The 19,093-nt window shown below is 38.7% G+C and overlaps 1 protein-coding gene across 1 annotated transcript in view; it reads left to right on the top strand.

Annotated features, from left to right (window-relative positions):
• kif1c (kinesin family member 1C) overlaps nt 1–19,093 on the top strand; it is a 28,962-nt gene extending 9,869 nt beyond the window's left edge. The window contains exons 3-28 of the mRNA XM_020924882.2: nt 5,866–5,942; nt 6,613–6,691; nt 6,810–6,910; nt 6,992–7,057; nt 7,533–7,711; nt 8,185–8,296; nt 8,436–8,513; nt 8,611–8,676; nt 8,786–8,864; nt 9,285–9,363; nt 9,446–9,594; nt 9,818–9,901; nt 9,979–10,103; nt 10,186–10,265; nt 10,749–10,824; nt 10,915–10,994; nt 11,080–11,174; nt 11,896–11,979; nt 12,214–12,439; nt 12,849–12,921; nt 12,998–13,096; nt 13,209–13,370; nt 13,675–13,956; nt 14,492–14,581; nt 14,836–15,061; nt 15,170–19,093. Of these exons, the coding sequence (XP_020780541.2) occupies nt 5,866–5,942; nt 6,613–6,691; nt 6,810–6,910; nt 6,992–7,057; nt 7,533–7,711; nt 8,185–8,296; nt 8,436–8,513; nt 8,611–8,676; nt 8,786–8,864; nt 9,285–9,363; nt 9,446–9,594; nt 9,818–9,901; nt 9,979–10,103; nt 10,186–10,265; nt 10,749–10,824; nt 10,915–10,994; nt 11,080–11,174; nt 11,896–11,979; nt 12,214–12,439; nt 12,849–12,921; nt 12,998–13,096; nt 13,209–13,370; nt 13,675–13,956; nt 14,492–14,581; nt 14,836–15,061; nt 15,170–15,993 (3,671 nt within the window). The 3' untranslated portion in view covers nt 15,994–19,093. The remainder of the gene's footprint in view (nt 1–5,865; nt 5,943–6,612; nt 6,692–6,809; nt 6,911–6,991; nt 7,058–7,532; nt 7,712–8,184; nt 8,297–8,435; nt 8,514–8,610; nt 8,677–8,785; nt 8,865–9,284; nt 9,364–9,445; nt 9,595–9,817; nt 9,902–9,978; nt 10,104–10,185; nt 10,266–10,748; nt 10,825–10,914; nt 10,995–11,079; nt 11,175–11,895; nt 11,980–12,213; nt 12,440–12,848; nt 12,922–12,997; nt 13,097–13,208; nt 13,371–13,674; nt 13,957–14,491; nt 14,582–14,835; nt 15,062–15,169) is intronic.

Genomic DNA, 19,093 nt, shown 5'->3' with positions numbered 1-19,093 from the left:
ACACAAACACACACAAACACACACCTTCATCATCATCATCAACCTGAGAACCCGCGGACCACGTCTCCTTCCGTAGTTACAGCGCGGACACCGCCGTCTCGTGCGCCGCGTGTGGACCGTGTTTTCTAGCATAAACCGCGCTTCCTCCTGTGCGCCTCTAAACCAGAACTAACACCAGGACTAAACCAGGACTAACACCAGGACTAAACCAGAACTAACACCAGGACTAAACCAGGACTAATCCAGGACTGAACCAGGTTTAAACTAGGACTAAACCACGACTAAACCAGAACTAAAGACCTGGTCTAGACCTGGTCTAAACCAGGTCTAAAATCAGGAGTAAACCAGGTCTAAAAATCAGGACTAAACCAGGACTAAACCAGGTCTAAACAACATGACACCTAACAGTAGGTTGACATAATTTAATGTGATCTCATATAAAAAATAATTTCTCTATCAATAATATTTTTTAATATTAAGGAAAGGCTTATCTTGTTACTGTTTTTTAACAGACAAAACCTCTTATATTAAGATATCGTGGTCTTTGTTTCTCTACAGCAAACAGTTGCTTATTCATGGAGACTTGGGCTCAGACAATTTGAAGACAACAAACAAGAATTTTCAGGATGTGGTTGCTACATTCATGTCGTTTAAAAAACATGACAATATCAAGTAATCCAAAGTAATCAGATTACGTTACTCACTTTAAGTAATTTAATGGATTACGTTACAAACTACATTTTGTGGTGTGTAATCTGTAATCTGTAGGGGATTACATTTTAAAAGTAACCTTCCCAACACTGATTACAGTGCATTGTTATTTTTATTGAGCCTATTATATTTGAAAGCTGTGACAGGAAGACATTTTCAATATCAACACACAACAATACAATGCACAATACCAACAATGGAACTGTATGGCAATGCTGTGAGAATACAAATATATTATATGGAGACTTTGAAGCTGATGTCATCAACATTTCCTGGGGGTGTCATTCTAACTGGAGGCACTACTCTGTCAGAAGCTCTATTAGACTTTAATCTAATCTTTATTTGAATACACCATGACTAGCTCACTTAGCTGAAGTACAACATGTGAGCTGATTTGTGCTGTTAAACAAGTTTCTCTCAAATAACATTACCGCTCCTGCGAAGAATTGTAATTTTCAGAGATAGGGACGTTCGCTTTCTTAAGATATATTAAACACAGAGCAGTGGAAAGGAATTGTCTAAAATGTGCTCGAGATTAGGTCACATATGCAACTTTAGGCTGCTTAAAATGTTTTTATTAAGGCCAACTAAAATATCCAGGTCAAATTATGCATGATAGACATACATTAATCGTTTGTATATTTGATTTTACACTCATATTTAGTTTGTGGGACTGCAGTTTATCATCCCGCCCACTCCCGCGTTTTGTAGTCCCGCACCTGCCTGCGTCCGCAATGAGCTTTTAAAATGTGTCCCGTGCCCCACTGTTTTGCAGCGGGTCCCTTGGGTGCAGGGCTCTACATTAGCTAGCATTAGCCAACAGTTTTTCAGTGAGTCACTCTCACCTTTTTGTTGAAAATCTAAAATCTTGAAATCACCTAAAATCGACCGTGAATGCTCATATTGATCAAAGGCTCCTAAAAATGTGCTTTTAAAATCCATTTTTCTTGAGTTTTCAGATTATTTTAAAATTTATTTGGCAGTGTTTGCTAATGTGTGCATTGTATAACACCCCCCAGCATGATGGAACTGCAAAATATCAATTCTATTTTTAAAGTTGCACTGTGTAACTTTTCTTGTGAGGGGTCTTCAGCCTTCTTGTATCCATGAAGTTTTATTCCTTAGCCTGGATTGTTCCACAGTGCGGTATTATATTTTTCTATCTTGCGTTTATTCAGCTACAGGTGTTGTCGTTGTTGAGAAAACCAGACCTCCGCACACCTGGCCTGTAACCTTAGCTTTTGTTAAATAAATGTTTAAATTGCCAAAAAACATAAATTACAGTAAATTGTGGATTTTGGATGGAATTTTCAGTGTTGATTACGCGTCTTTTTTTCTTTTCAACCTTTTTCCACAAACTTGACTGATATAAAATGATGATAATTTTTAACCACCAAATTGAGAAATAATTAGAAAAACATGACAATATCGCATGCAGACTTTAAGGAACATTATTTTTAAGGTACCCTACTCAGCTTTTCTGCTGGAAGGTCTCCTACCTGCTTGTCTCCATGGAGATGTTTCTACTTTCCTTGAAATGTTGCATGGTATGACATTAAACATATCCATCTAACATTCATTACAGGAGTGTCGTGTGCTCAAAAATAAAACATTTCCTTCTGTGAATAAGGGCGACTCTCCACAGTAATATATGTTTGTGCTGTACCCTGCTTGTCTCCCTCATGGTAGATGGGTTTAGTCTATACTGTGGACAATCTAAACAAAGCAATAATATTTTCATGGAGGCAAGCAGGTGGCAGACCCTCCTCTACAAAAGTTACACGGTGCACCTTCAAAGTAGCAGCACCTTTTACCTTCATACTGTTTCTGGCTACTCTCCCCACATCTGGTCACAATGAAGCATGCCGACACAGCCCTGTGTTTTTAAATGCCTGTATTCTGTCTCTGCACTAATGCCAACCAGACAGTCCTCCAAAGCAAACGGACTACAATCCCAGCATGCCTCAGTGATCATGTGACCGTGCAGACGTTGCTGTGGGAATGTGTCTGTTTTTGGCGTTAATGACAGACTTGTGATGCTTTGGAATTTGAGGCTTAAAATTTAACAGTGGCGATAGAAATTCCTGGGCCAATGGACTACAATACCCAGCATGCTTCAGTGGTCATGTGATATGCTGACAAATTTACAGCTCTATAAGAAGCATACCAGCACTCCTGTTTCATACCATGGTGTTTTCAATTTCTGTTTACAATTGTATGTGTTCTCATCCTCGTAGCTATTGTAAATGTAAGATTATGACAGAAAATCTTGGTGGAGTGGGTCTGACCAGAACAACTTTTTAATATCTCAATCTAATCTTTCTAACAAATATTACAATTGAATTGAAGTGCAGTTGAAACAATGAAATAAAACACAACTCCAGGCATGCTTTTGAGGAGTTAACACCATTTTAACATGACTTAAAGCTCAAAAGTGTCAATTTTGCACAATATAAAACCTTTAAGTAATAATGTTGTTTCATCATTGTTACAGGGCCTGTGTCCAATTTAACATGTATTTGAGAAAAATTTGCCCTACCCCAGTACCCCAGTAATATTGTATAAGCAGCCTATATTATAAAGCATTTTCTTGTCAGAGAATCAAGAAGTGCTCTGTTCACATGCTAGTTATTTTGAGCTTTACTGTGATGATAAGTTGTGAAAACCACCTATAAATTCATCATGGTGAATAATTAAGATGCTTGGAATGCATAAGGTGAGGAACAACTCTGGGCCACTGCAAACATTTAAACTACTTCTATCTTTCTTGTTTTTAAGACAGTAAGAACCTTTAACTTGCATTTGAAGATTAAATGAACAGAGATTCTCCATTTTCACAGACTCCCTATTTCTCCACCCACATCCCTGATTATTCAAAATGTTCAGACTCCAGGATAAACCTGTGTAGGATTTAAAAAAATTGTAAAAACATAATATATATTTTTGAAAATGGTCCTTTCTTTGCCTGTTTTATGCTGACAGTTCTGTTAGTTTCTGCAAGGCATGCTAGTAGTCTCAGCAGAGATGTTGGCTTGTTTAAATATAAAAGAATGAGAACTTCACACATCAATTACTTGAGACAGGTGCGTTGGAGGAGAGGGAGCAGCCCGAGAATATAGAGAAAAAAATCCCGTACACCGTCTTACTTGCAAATTGGGAGATTTATTAGGACAAACCGTGCAACGTTTCAGCACTAGGCCTTCATCAGGCAAACTCTCTCTCTTTTTTTCTCTATGTAGCTTGTTTAAATACAAAATACCGGTTCTTGGTACTCAAACATTGTTACTGTATGGACTACAATCCCAGCATGCCTCTGTGGACACATGATATGCTGCCATTTCAACACACCAGTTATTATTAGATGCATATTTTTGTCCGAGGTGTTAATGAAGTAATAGTTTGACGTGTGTTGTTTTCGTATCCTGTTCAAAATCTAAAAACTCTGGTCTGATCTTAACTGTATTTTAGTAAGTAAGTAAGAGTAGTCCAACCTGTCATAGGCACTTTAAGGGTATTACTAAGGTACCCCAGAATTTTCCCACTGTGGCTTAGTAAATAATTATTAACCAATGCTGTTTTCTAAAAATACTTAGCGATGCTCAGCCAAATAAAGATTTCAGTGACGCATGATACAGAGGCCAGTTTGTGCAGAGTGGAAGAGGAAGCATGTATATTCAAGGTATCACTAAAGTCTAGAACTGAAAGCGTGGTTAGCCCATCTCCTGCCTCTCATCAGTGGGTTGTGGGTTAGACTTTCATGGTAAATGAGTAAGAGTGAATGGTTGTTTGTCATTCCCTGTTGCTTGATTTCACAAGTCACGAGTTTAACCAAACAAAAGCTGCATTCTTATCTTAAAGACATTATCTACAAATAATGTTTAGTATTTTCAATCTTATGACCTAGAACAAAAAGTCTGAAAATGTATTTTGGGTGATGTGAGTTGTTACAGATTTCCAAACCTATTTCTAAAATAGGTTAAGTGAAAATATCAAAGGGAAGCAATGATTAAAATGTGTACTTGAGAATAAAAGGCTCATCATAATCGTATTTTGATCACCGTTATCGACAATACAGACGCTAAAACTTGTGCGAAAATATCAGCATAACAAAGCATTATAAAATCAAAATGTCAGAACAGAATAAATCAATTTTCATCAGTATTAATATACTTTGTTTGTAATTACGATCTAACTAGAAGCTTTTAGTCACTAGATTTCGAGGTTTAGAGAATTTAAGAATTAGAAATAATCATTTGTTTAGTCAACTAATCAAAAAAATAAGTGCTGAAAAGCTTGCTAAAATAATTTTTTGTTGCAGCGCTAGAATTTAAGAACTGGACTGAGGCTGAAGACTGGGCTTAGGACTTGACCAGAACTAGACCAGACCTAGAACAGACTTAAATGAAGACTATACTAATACTCCAGTATATATTGTAGTGTTGTCATGATACGGCAATTTCAATTCATAGACTCAGTATTACTTACTATGTGGGTTTATATCCGTGTAATCCCTCGGTCGTCCCGGTAGGTCCCATACTGGTCCATGTGCGTAAACTAGTCTATGTGGTCTGGTTCTGATACAGCTCAAGATCATTCTTTAGTTTCATGTATGTCTGCTTGATGTAACTTTTTAGTATCCATACCTGCTCAAATTAGTATCTGGTTTTGATAATAGTTTTAGTATCGACTAATATCTGATTTTTGATACTGTTTTTTCCTATCAGTTCCGATGTCCGATATTTGTACAACAACCAATTTTTGATGATACTGATTTCACAGTTTTAATAAGTACAGCAAGGTTTACAAATCAATTTCAATTTGGAGCAAATTTCACAAATGTCACAACTAATAATAGGCCAATAATATTTAATACAGATGGACGTAGATCAAATTAATATTGTTGAAATGCAGATTTTTTTATGTAATACAGTGAGTTCTTGGGTGTAGTCATGAATGGAAATTACAGTTTCAACATTTCTGAACTGGCCTTTTAGATATTTCATGGCAAAGTACAACGTTATCAATAGGAAAAACTGACTCCTGCCGCCATTCTGGGACTATGACATCATCACAATCTAGACTCTGAAAAGCACCATTTGGCAGTTTTGAAATCTGCCTGTTTTGATAATAAAGTTTGTGTGTATTGTTTTCCAGGTATCAGTAACCCGAAACAAAACAAGGATGGAGCCAAGACCTTTACTTTTGATTATTCCTACTGGTCCCACACGACGGTATGTAACTCTTCTGTTACTTTAAACGGCCCATATTATTCTGTTTTCTGATCTCTTATAATGCTGTTTCAAAAACATATGCAGAATTTAGTTTCATTCACACATGTTTAACACACAAACCCTGCATATTTAGGCTGAGTTCTTCTCTCAGATAAAAACCATGTCATGTGGTAATACACCGTCACTAGAATCATTGGGATTTCAACCATGGAATTGCCAATCTCTGCTGAACTAAAGGCAAAAATAAGCTACGGCAGAGCATTTTATTCTTTAGTAATTAATCACTAGATTTATATAGCTCCTTTCAAGACACAAAGCTTTGTGCTTTGACAAGCAGGTATGGCCACTTTTGAGGTTTAGAGATGTAGACATCCTAATAATAAATAATTACTCAAACACGTGTGAATAAAACAAAACACTCCTGGTATGTTTCGGCTGAGGTAACTTTACCACATGTCTTAAAGCTCACAAGAATCCATTTTGCATAACATAGGACCTTTAATCCGGATGTAATATGCATAAAAGTAGATAAGTAATTAAAGTAATTAGACCTTGTCATAATTCTACAAAAATATTTAATCTCTTAAAAAAAAAAAAGAATAATTAGTCCTGACTACTCCTAACGTCTTTTCTTTTATGAATTTGTTATATTTCCTTTTTTTATTTCCAGGACGAGGACCCCGCTTTTGCCACTCAAAAAAAAGTGTACAAAGATATCGGTGAGGAGATGCTGCTTCATGCATTTGAAGGTAATTTTCACCTCTGCTCCATCTGACTCTGTCCTCTGCATCCTCTGTTCCTCTTCTGGGAGATAATGCCATAATCTGTGAAAACACCTGAAAATAACCTTTAAAATCTCTTTCACAGGGTACAATGTGTGTATTTTTGCATATGGCCAGACGGGGGCAGGCAAGAGCTACACCATGATGGGCAAACAGGAGACGGGGCAAGAGGGCATAATCCCTCAGGTGAGTCTGACTAAACCTGTGCTGTAACTTTCATTATGATTAAACATTTTCCACTAAATTTAATGACGCTTCTGTCCTCAGCTTTGTGAAGAACTGTTCCAGAAAACTGGGGAAAACCAGGACCCAGATCTGCAGTATTCTGTCGAGGTATTAGACCAGGACTCAACCAGGACTGAGCAATGATTGAGCCAGGACCGAACCAGAACTTAACTTAGCCTGGCACAGCCAAACTCTGAAAAGCAATAGAGTGTGGGATACAAATTGTGCAACCACAAGGAAGACCAGTGATCTGCCAAAATAATAATGTAAATTTCGCGAGAATGCAGAAGGCAATCAGTTTTATTTTTTGTTCAAAGATTTTTTGTGGAAGAAGCCCAGATGTCTCTTCTGCTGTCAGCAAACAGCTTGTAGTTTGTATAAATTCAGGCAAAAATGCAGTTCCACGAGCTCTGGGTCTTAATCTTTGTTTAAAAAACACATGCAGTGTCCGTTTGAAAAATCACAGTACTGGAAAACGTAGATAGATGTGAATGAATGTAACTAAACCACTAGACCAGACTGAGATCCTCTGTTTGAAATGCAGACTCAAATGAGAACTAAACTCATTTTCTCAACTGTGCAGGTGTCATACATGGAGATTTATTGTGAGCGCGTGAGGGACCTGTTGAACCCGATGTCTCAGGGCACTCTGAAGGTCCGAGAGCACCCCATCCTGGGTCCATACGTCCAGGACCTGTCCAAACTCGCCGTGACCGGATTCTGCGACATCCAGGACCTCATGGACGCCGGGAACAAAGCCAGGTTTGGTCCCAGACTCCGACTCGGACTAATGATTTGTTCAGACCACAGTATCAGGGGTGTCTAGTTTAAGTTTATGGTGGTACAACACTTCCTCTGTGTGTTTCAAGCATTCACACAGCACATTTTGACCAGAGTTTAAAAAATTTAACTTTTGGCTAAATTTAATGCACGTCAACAAGCATCTGTCCTCAAGTGCAAAGGCGTCCAACTAGAGGCATTTGGCTTAATTTTGACGCCGCGCTCTGAACCCAGTATACGACTTATACAAAGACTTGGACTCGAACTAGAATCAGAAAGGTTTTATTACTCATATCCTGGAGATGTAGAGGCCCTGGAGAGATGGGAGGCTGCAGCCAGTCACCTTCTGAGTTCTGCTGCAATCTCTGTCTGTCCTTGGCTGCCAGTACCTGAACCAAAACTAAACCAGAACTTGGACCAAGATGAACCAGAACGTGTTCATTTTATTTTTCCAGAACTGTAGCGGCCACCAACATGAACGAGACTTCCTCCAGATCTCACGCTGTTTTCACCATCGTCTTCACCCAGAAACGCAGAGACCAGCTGACTGGCCTCGACACTGAGAAGGTACTATCAAAACCTGGTCTATAACCAGACCTCACACCTGGTTTAGTTCTGGTTTAGTCTCAGTGTAGATCTGGTGTAGTCCTACCTGTCATATGGATGGGGAGATTTATTTTTTTGTCATTTTAAATTTGTTTTCCAGGTGAGTAAGATCAGTCTGGTGGATTTGGCTGGAAGTGAAAGAGCCGATTCTTCAGGCGCCAAAGGCACACGACTGAAGGTGAGAAAACAAAATCTAAACTACAAAATATAAAAAATAAAGATTCACATCTGGATACTCTGCTTTTGCATTGTATAAAACTCTTCTTTGTCTTCAGGAAGGAGCCAATATCAATAAGTCCCTGACGACGCTAGGCAAAGTCATTTCAGCTCTGGCTGAAATGGTAAGTGCAGTTTAATATTTTTTAACCTTCAAATCTTTTTTTTTATTTTTTTTTTATGCCAAATTGTTCAAAAATATTTCATGTTTTTTTATTTATTTATTTATTTTAGCAAGGCACAAAGAAAAGGAAAAGTGACTTCATTCCCTACAGAGACTCGGTCCTAACCTGGCTCCTCAAAGAAAATCTTGGTGAGAGCTCTTTTAGACCCTGGTTTAGACCTGGTTCAGTCTCGCTTCAGTCCCAGTTTAGACCCGAGTTAGTCATAATTTGGACCCATAGGCTTGTCCAAATTTAGGTTGGCTAATAAAGCAAGAAAAATAATAGCTTAATTTTGTTACATACTAAGAATGTCATATTTACTTGCAAATATTAATAAATAAATAGCTTAAGATATTGGCAAAATAAATCCTTTTTGCAGTCCTAGTTTGGTCCCTTGGTATTTACTGTTATATTGTTATACTGTTATACTGTAGCGTCTATTATCAGACCTCTGTATAATTGTACCCAACCTAATGAGCCTAATCAATTTTAGTTTAGATCTGGTTAATTGATGTTTTAGGGTTCTATTTGGTTTATTTTAACAATTTATAAATGTAAATTTTTTTCAGGTGGAAATTCACGAACGGCGATGATTGCAGCTTTGAGTCCAGCTGACATCAACTATGAAGAGACCCTCAGCACGCTCAGGTCTGAACCTTGGAGCTTGAATTGATAAGAATAAGATTACATAGAGAATACAGGTCACGTGAGACTGTTTGGTGGTTAATAGATACGCAGACCGGGCCAAGCAGATCCGCTGTAACGCCATCATCAATGAAGACCCCAACGCCAAACTGATCCGAGACCTCAAGAGCGAAGTGGAGAGACTGAGGAGCCTGCTCTGCTCCCAGGGGCTGCATGACCTACTGCAAAACCAAGGTACTACTATTATTACTACCACTGCTCCTGCTATTACTGCTAATACCATTACATTACTTGCCAAAAAAAGTAGTAGTTAATGTCTTATTTCAAATCATCATGTGTTCAGTTATGTTCAATATAAACTCCAAACTTTTTTGCTATTATGGACAAAACTTCTATTACTACCTCTACCACAAGTATTACAGCTAATTCTTACAAACTACTCTGTTTTTTTCTGAAGGAAACAATGAGAGCTTGGCAAATGCTAACATCGGAGAACACACAGCGAATGGCATCGAAGGAAATCAAAGCCCCGCTTCCCCAGGTATATTTTCTTAGTAATAATAAAAAGAAAACGGATAAATAAATGTTTGATAAATGTGTATGGTGTTTGATTGACAGGTGGCGATGCGTCTAGCGGCAATGCGTCTCTTAATTCTGACATCTTATTGGACGACGATGCGGAGGGGGAGGGGTCTGTTGGAGCAGAGCCAATCAGCAAAGAGGAGGCAGCTGAGAGACTTCTGGTAAAAACAAAATACATTTAATCATATTTGTGCTGATCATTTGTTTTCCTGTTAATATTTGTTTGTGTTTTGACTTTTGCAGGAGACTGAGAAGATCATCGCTGAGCTGAACGAGACTTGGGAAGAGAAACTGAGGAAGACAGAGTCCATACGATTAGAAAGGTCTGAAATTTATTTTAGTTTAACGCCCCCATATTACTCTGTTTTCTGATCTATATTATAATGATATTTCCTCATCAGAAACTTACCTGGAGTTGTGTTTAGTTTCATTGACACATGTTTAACACACAAACCTTTCATATATAATTCTTGTCTCAGGACTGGTTCACTGCTTCTGAGACTTTTAAAGGTGCCCTATGTAACTTGTGTTATTGCTTTGCCTGGAATGTTTCATAGTATGGCATTAATTGGCACTCAAGTAACAACAGAACAACTTTGTATAAATAGAAGATACAAACATTCTGACACTTTCTGGCTATCTACGGCCATTAAAGAGTCTTATTTATCAACAATTTACATGTCCAACCAGGATATCCACTGAATCAATATTTGGAAGTTGAAATCCAATTATTAAATCCTTTCTGAGTAAATTATGGTTTGCTTTTTTCAATGGACAGTATTTTTTACTAATGTGACGTGCCACAGGGAAGCACTGTTGGCTGAGATGGGCGTGTCCATAAAAGAAGACGGAGGTACTTTGGGTGTATTCTCCCCAAAAGGAGTGAGTGGCAAGCAAACACATTTAAATCATTGCACAGTTAATCAAATCAAACCTGGACTCAGACTCTCCTCTCATCTTTAATTTTGACAGACACCTCACCTGGTGAACCTAAATGAAGACCCACTGATGTCTGAATGTTTGATCTACTACATAAAAGAGGGAGTCACCAGGTAAATATAGACACGCTTCATCTGTGCGTGTGTGTGTGGACATTTTAAATTATGTGTTTAAAATGTGTGTTGTTGTTTTTTTCAGAGTTGGACAGCAGGATGTGGACATTAAACTTTCAGGGCATTTTATCAAAGAAATTCACTGTGTTTTTGTGAGTGAGACCAACGACAATGGAGAAGGTAAATAGCAGACTCTTCTCCACGTGTTTTTATGTAGATCATGCACAGCACCCCCTGGTGGTCACTTTGTTGTACACTCTTTATAAAGCAGCCTTTGGATTCAGGTAAACAGGTAAAGTGCGTCACCAAGTCATGTTTCTATAAAAATATGTTTGCGTTTTGATTTTTTAAATTTTTTTTTTTTGTGTGTGTGTTTTTTGATTCTTTGTTGATGGTCTTTGGAGGTTTAGTCCAACTCATACAACTTTTTTTATGCACACTCTATTTTATACTTTATAGTTTGCTTATGTTATTTATAGCATAACTTTTTGCCCAAAAATAGACTAAAATAAAAGCATGTTTGTTTTTTTGTATATTGCACTGCAAAGGTAGAAAAATATGCAAGCTTGCATTTCTACAACCCTGATCCTTATTTGGCGTGGAGGAGGGCCTGCTTATTTTCCATGGAAATATTGTTCCTTTTGGTTATAATCCTTAACTGAGAATGTTCCCAAGTATGGTTTTAACTTTCTGTTCCCATGGAATCATGCAGGGGAAATGCCACCTCCAGAAAGTTACACGGTTTGGAAATATGGTGGCCAACCAAAAACTGTTCTAATACTTGATACTTCCATTCAGTGTAATTATATTTAATGTAACCTGTAAAAGTAAAGTTACCTGTATAAGTAAAATAATTGTTTGTTGAACGAACCAATAAGTACTGTTTTGTTTTTCGGTGCAGTGGTGGTGACTCTGGAGCCTCTGGTCGGGGCTGAGACTTATGTGAACGGGAAACTCATCACTGAAGGAGTGGAGCTCAAACAGGGTAAAACATTTTGTGCTAAAGATGCAAAAACAATTAACAATTCAGCCCTGCCCATCTCCTAATGTCTTCATAATCTAGAACATAAATGGAACCTGTTAAAATGGTACCAGGCCTTAACTAGACTTTGCAGTTGAGGTCCCGGGCCGATTGCATGGTTATAGTTTAGGAACGCCTTCTCCAGTCTCTCAGCTTTACCTTTTATAATTCCCTAATCCCTGTGTTCTGTATCTGCAGGAAATCGTATAGTGATGGGGAAGAACCACGTGTTTCGGTTTAACCACCCGGAGCAGGCTCGTCTGGACAGAGAGCGCCGCAGTGCTGCTCTCCAACAGAAGGAGGCGCTGGAGGGGCAGAGGGAGGGCAGCCCAGACCCACAGATGGAGCCTGAGGACTGGACCTATGCTCAGAGAGAACTGTTGGAGAAGCAAGGGGTGGACCTCAAACTGGACATGGAGAAGAGGTATAGGGCAGACATAAGAGTGGCTTTAAGATTAATCATAATGTGAATGATTGCAATGTGAATGGTTGTATCTAAAAATCGCAAAAAAATGCAATTATCAGGTAGTATACTCTGCAGTAATTAAAAATAATGAGTAGAGTAGATTTTACTATCTAGGCTTACTGTATATTTTCACAATGCAATCTCATCTCCATATAACATCGTATCAAGTTATTTTTACTGGAAGAAAATCTTGATTTCCTTCTGACAATGGCATAATTGTACCTAAAATTTGATTTTTCTTTCTTATTTCAACTGAAATGCTTTTGACACTTCACATAATCCCAAATAATATACATAAGGGAAGTTATCAAAATAAGGACTATACAGTGAAACAGAACACAAGAAATTTCATATTTTGTTGTTGCAGACTGCAGGACATGGAGAGTCAGTATCGAAAAGAAAAAGAAGAGGCTGATCTACTATTAGAGCAGCACCGACTGGTGAGTCTAGGAACAGCAAAAAATATACAGAGATTTGGGTCTAGTTACATTTTAAACTATCTTGTTCTTTGTACAGTACGCAGACAGTGACAGCGGAGATGATTCGGACAAGCGCTCGTGTGAGGAAAGCTGGAGGCTCATTTCATCTTTGAGGGAGAAACTTCCTGCCAACAAGGTACAGTTCACTCACTCATTTTCAAGGCTTGACAACCAAAATAAGTTAAACATGTCCATACTTAACAGCATTTAAATTGACTTGACCTGTATTCTTTTTGTACTGTCTTCAGGTGCAGACAATCGTGAAGCGCTGTGGCCTCCCGAGCAGCGGAAAAAGACGAGAGCCGCTTCGAGTTTATCAAATTCCCCAAAGACGGAGGATTGGAAAGGACCCTAAACGCCTCACTGTGGAAGACCTCCGCATGCAGGCCGTCAAAGAGATCTGCTACGAGGTAAGCAAACCCGGTTAAATCCTGGTTAAGATCAGTTTTAGCCGTGATTTTTGCCTTTTTTATGTAGTTCAGTCCCTCATTGGTCTTGGCTCCCGCCTGATTTAGCCCTTGTTCATTACTTTTTTGAGCTTAGTTTGGGCCTGTTTCTGTCCTGGTTTATTTTTTGGAATGCTGTAGTAAGACCTGGTTTATCCCTTGGTTTAGTCCATGATTTGGTCCCTGGTTCAGTCCCTGGTTTAGTCCAGATTCAGACCCGGTTAAGTTCTTTTTAGACCTAGTTCAGACCATGTTTCCTCTTTCCTAGGTTGCGTTGGGAGATTTCCGTCACTCGCGACAGGAGATTGAAGCCCTGTCCATAGTGAAGATGAAGGAGCTGTTCCGGATGTATGGAAAGAAGGACCAGCCAGAGGGGCAGAGCTGGCGCGCCGTGGCCCAGGACGTGTGCGATACGGTGGGCATCGGTGAGGAGCGAAGCCCCCCGAGTGAAGATAGCCCTGGAGCTCCCGGAGAACCAGATCAACCGGCCAATCCCAGCGGACTGCAAGGCCTCAAGGCTCATATAGACAAGCTCACAGACATACTAGAGGTGAGACCTAAGATAGTCCTGGTTTGGTTCAGGTTTAGTTCTGGTTTATTCCTTGTTAAATCTTGATTCTGGATTAGTTCTGGGTTAATTCTTGCTTAATCCTGGTTTAGTCTTGGTTCAGTCCTGGTTTAGTCTTTGCCTAGTCCTGGTTTACACTTGGGGTAGTCCTTGGCTAGATTCATCATTTAGACATGGTTTTACAACTAGTTCTAGACATAAATTCAGACCTGTTGTAAACCTTGGATTATTCATTTTACTTGCTATTGTTCTCTTTTAGGACCTTTTTTCAGTCTCGGTTTTACCTGGTTTGGTCCCTGGTTTAGTCTCTGGTGTGGTCCCTAGTTTAGTCTCTGGGTTGGTCCCTGGTTTAGTCCCTGGTTTAGTCGCTGATTTAGCCCCTGTTTTAGTTCTTGGTTAAGGCCTTGGGTAAGTCTTGATTTAGTCCTGGTTCAGTCTTTGGTTTAGACCTGGTTTAGTCTTGGTTGAGTCCTGGTTTAGTTTTTTTTAGTCCTGATAAAATTGGTTTCTCTTTTAGGAGGTGAAGCTGCAGAACAACATGAAGGATGAAGAAATCAAAGCTCTTAGAGACAGAATGGTCAAAATGGAGTCCATCATTCCTGTGCAGGTGAGTGACATCTGACCCTCTTCTCTGCATCTTCCAGTGACTCAACGAGATGTAAAAATGCAAAATAATAATAATTAAACAAGTTGAATCAAATTATAATATGTTGAGATACACCAATTTTTTTTTTTTTTTTTATCAGATCAATAAATGTAAATAAACTTGTCAGTATCCCAAATTAAAGTTTAAAGAATTTGATGAAAATGAACAATTCACCAAAGCACAGCGTCTATCTGATAAAATAATTTTATTTCAAGGATGAAGAAATGAATGGGGAAGAGGGCGGGACCTGTCAGTCTGAAAATGGAATGACAGATGACTCGAGTGGTGATGTGCCAGAGACCAGAGTGCAACGTTTGATGGAGGAGGACCCCGCCTTCAGGAGAGGGCGCCTCCGCTGGCTCAAACAGGAACAGCAGAGGTTTCAGAATCTACAGCAGCAAAACATCACCAAGAAGCTGAGAGGACAACCCCAGAACCAAGGTACAGGACTTAACCTATGAAGAATAATTCTTAAATAAGAATAAGTCTTAAAATTTAAAACCTGAACAACTTTTGGCAACTTATTCTTATTTTTTATTTCTTTTCCAGCTCCCAATGCCCCTACAGTCCCGGTCCACCTCCCTGGCACTGGACGCTTCATCCCTCCCCAGGAATGCAAACTTAAATTCCCCTTTAAGAGTAACCCCGCCCACCGCCTCTCCTGGGGTCCCGCCACAGCCGCGTTGCAAGCTCTGGGGATTGCCGACGTTAGCATTGAACCGCTAAAAGATGAAACCAAATCGCAACTGAATCCCGAAGTTCCTCCCTTTAACAGCATGGCTACTGCTCCGACCAATCCGCCACCTCCTTTGCTGCCACTTCCTTTCCAAGTCCCACCTCCTCCCAGAATGAGATCACCAAGTCCACATCGCAACTGGCAACAACGAAATCCGCAACAGCAAGGAGGGTACCAACAAAATTACAACAATAATCAAAAAAGATACAGACGAAATTCATTGGATAATCCCAGAAATTATGACAATGGCGAGCAGCAACAAAATGGAGGACAATATCAAGGAAGGCCTAGACAGCGAAGGGGCGTGTCTCCGAATCCAGGGGGTGGGCCTAGAGGAGGAGGAGGCGGCGGAGGAAACGCAAACAACAACGATAGACGCGATTTTCAATTTAACCAAAATCGGTATCATCAGCATTACCCCCACCCGTACTACAACCCCCACAATGCACCATTCCAGCCTTTTCCAACTTATAACAGCTTGCCGCGAAATGGAGGTCAAAATCAAATTGGCGGCGGAGGAGGAGGAGCGGGGTGGGGCTTCCAGACTCCGCCCCGAATGAGGCGTCAGTTTAGTGCGCCAGATCTCCAGAAAGACGATACAAGGAGGCAAGCATGTGACCATAACGGAGGATTCTGATTGGTTCACTCAGAGGCTATGGAGAAAAAGGCTGTGTGGATTTCAGCACTTTTTGTTTAGTTTTTTTTACACGTCCGTAACCTCAGTCCTGCTGTTAGCGAGCGAGTCTACATGTAATCTGAAAGGCTGTTTAATGATGACAATGTAACTCAATAGCTCAAATGATTCAAAATTAGAATATTAATCTTGATTTGAGTCATTTTAGAACATTTGCAGAACATTTTATTTACATATTTCTTTCTTATACAATACAGTGTTTATATTGCCATTTATCAGCTTGACAAGCCTCTCAAAGCTCTGCACTGGTGGTAAACAAAGTCTAGCCACTGCTGCCCTGGGGTAGACTACCATTTTTGTCTCCCAGTCTGCACCACTGGCCCCTCTTTCCCATGTTACCAGATCATTGGGTTTTTAAGTGGTAAACGTGGTCATTTTTGAATAGTCCTAATAAAAGTTGTGAATTTCAGCGAAAAAGCTTTATATCCAAAACCATCAGTGCTCAATTCATACAGATGTCAGGGGAAGTGTGTTGCCCAAGGACACAACAGTGGCATGCGCTGGTCAACAGAGATGCAACCACAGATCTTTGGGTTGATGGACAAACTCCCTACAGCTTTGTAATGATCCTCCTCACATACTTGCAGTTTTACACTTGAATCAAGATTAATGTTCAGAAATAAAGTGATGTAGTGAGAATGTCAGGCTTTAACTCTTTATAGTAACTAAACCTTTATAGGGCTTAATGGGGCATGAACAAAGACTTGATTCATAATGATCAAATTGTTTATTAAGAATGACTCAGGTTTAGTAAATACTTAATTGATACAAGTGGAAATTAATGTAATATGAATTAATAACTAAATCAATCATTCATAATATATCTATTTGTTTCATTATTGGTAAAAATCTTTGTTGATGCTTTATAAAGGCTGAAAAGGCCATATCGTGTTAGTGGCTATCAAGCTGTGCCTCTCTTGAGAATAATAGGTGCCCTAAGTTCAATAAAAAACCTCTTGTAGCAATAATTCTGTAAACTCTACGGTGCTGTGTGGCTTCGTGGTAGAGCTGGAGTGCATAGGCTTGAACGCCCTCCAAACCAGACACACCTACTGTTCAATGTTTTTACTGTTTTTATTTTGTCAGTTTGTTAGCAAGACGCTATAGTTGTTTTACTTTGATTCTAAGGATTTTTAGTGCTGGCAAATTGGCGCTTTTTAGCCACGGCATTAGCATTAGCTTACCATGCTAGATTTGCAACACTACGTTTGTTATTTTTACTATTTTAACTGTCATTTATATTCGGGTGTTCTGTTTAACTGAAGGACTTTAGCTATTTGAAGTCGTAGGTTTATCTGTTAGCTGGCAATGCTAACTAGCTAAGAAGCTTGTGGTCATTTTCAAGAAGTTGAACAAATGGGGAGAAGCAACAAGGAAAATGGGTTACTGAACAATTTAAAAATATGACTTCACGTTATAACAAAAGTCTATAATCACGTGTAATGTGTTTTAAATTCACTGTGGCAGAGTGTTTGTTGTAAGAAGGTTGTGGGTTAGATTCTAGTTCAGAAAGTTGGAAACGAAATGTCAACTTGAACGCTACGAAACCAAAGACGCTGCTGTACAAAAAAAAAATCAAAGCGGAGATTTATAAACATTTTTAATGCATTGTGTGTATATTTGATGTGTATTTTACATTATTTTATGAAGTTTTTGGAAAGTTTACGGCATTCATTGAAGGACGAGATGGTGACTTTTTAAAACCGAATGAAATGGAATTTTGATGGATTTATAGAAAAAGTAGGGGTTGTTTTAGTCTTTTGAGTAGGATTATGGGTAATGTAGTCAGACGGAGCGCGGACAAGTGAAGGTGGATGTAATACGACTTATGACACTATGAAAAAGAAAATGGCACTAATACTGCGTTCATGCGGTCAGCTGGTATTCGGGGTTCTGACTTTGCGTTCATGTGCTCATTGCTCATTAACGACGTTTAATTGAGCTAACCAGTTAGATTTCATGTTGTTTTATTTTACTTTAGCTAAAACTAGTTAATGTTACATCTGCAGATATTTAAACAGTTGTGCCTGATCTTTCTTGCACAAGTCCATTGCTCTTATGATATAGACAACTGACAGTAAACCCCTAAATATAATCATGTTTAGTCAAAGAGCTGAAATGTTTAAAATATTAGTATTTTCATCGCTGACCACATGAACGCAGCATAAGTAGGCTACTGTGCAAGATGTGACACTCTTTAAATGGGATTATTGGATTTGTAGTTTTTAGAAAGAAGAAAAACTACAAAATAAAATGGTAAAAATTGTCAAGTCATGTGACACTGACTTCAATTCAAGAGAGACTAATTGTTAGGTTTACAAAGTGGATTTCAATATATATTCTACAGTGAATGGGAGTACTAAGAAATACGTTATGTCATTTTATTTTATTTTTTACAATAACATGCTATTAGTTTAAATACACAAAACACATGGGAAAGGGCAGAAGGACATCTGACACACAGGATATAATGGTTTTATATAACTCAGACCTGTTTTGATTGATCTTTAAGAGACTTGGTAATTAAAAGCAACTTAAGTACTTTTGTGTTTTGGGACAATGTGATTGGCTGACAGCGGCTGCTCTTGGCCAATCACAGGACAATCTCTGAAAGTCAATCCGCCCTTTTGTTTTCATTAATTTTATGGAATTGTTTTGTTATTTTTTGTTTGTTGTCATTTATTATTAATATTTTTTTAACTTCCAGCTTGGCGTCTGATTGGCTGATTCATATATAAGTGGGCGGGATTTCCTGTTTTGTTTGGCTTTAGCGTTAACCACATTTTTGCTGTAAAGTTGCCTTGAATCTTGGCAACACACACTACTTTTTCTTTTCATAATTTAAAATATTTTTGTTTTACTTTTTCCTGCTGCTAAAATAATTGTGTTCTGTTTATCTCATTATTTTCCCTTTTTTCTTTTATTTTATTATAACTTTATTTTGTTTAGTTTTACGGTGGTGTGAAAGGTGAATTTGTGATTTGGCTGTTGATGTTTTGTGGATTCAGAAAGAGACAGAATGCAATAAACTCTGAGAAAAGTG

This window comes from Boleophthalmus pectinirostris, unplaced genomic scaffold (genome assembly GCF_026225935.1).
Source record: "Boleophthalmus pectinirostris isolate CB_2022bp ecotype Guang Dong unplaced genomic scaffold, ASM2622593v1 HiC_scaffold_20, whole genome shotgun sequence".
NCBI lineage: Eukaryota > Metazoa > Chordata > Actinopteri > Gobiiformes > Gobiidae > Boleophthalmus > Boleophthalmus pectinirostris.
Note: the sequence above shows the minus strand (reverse complement) of the source record. Positions and strands in the feature narration are given on the sequence as shown.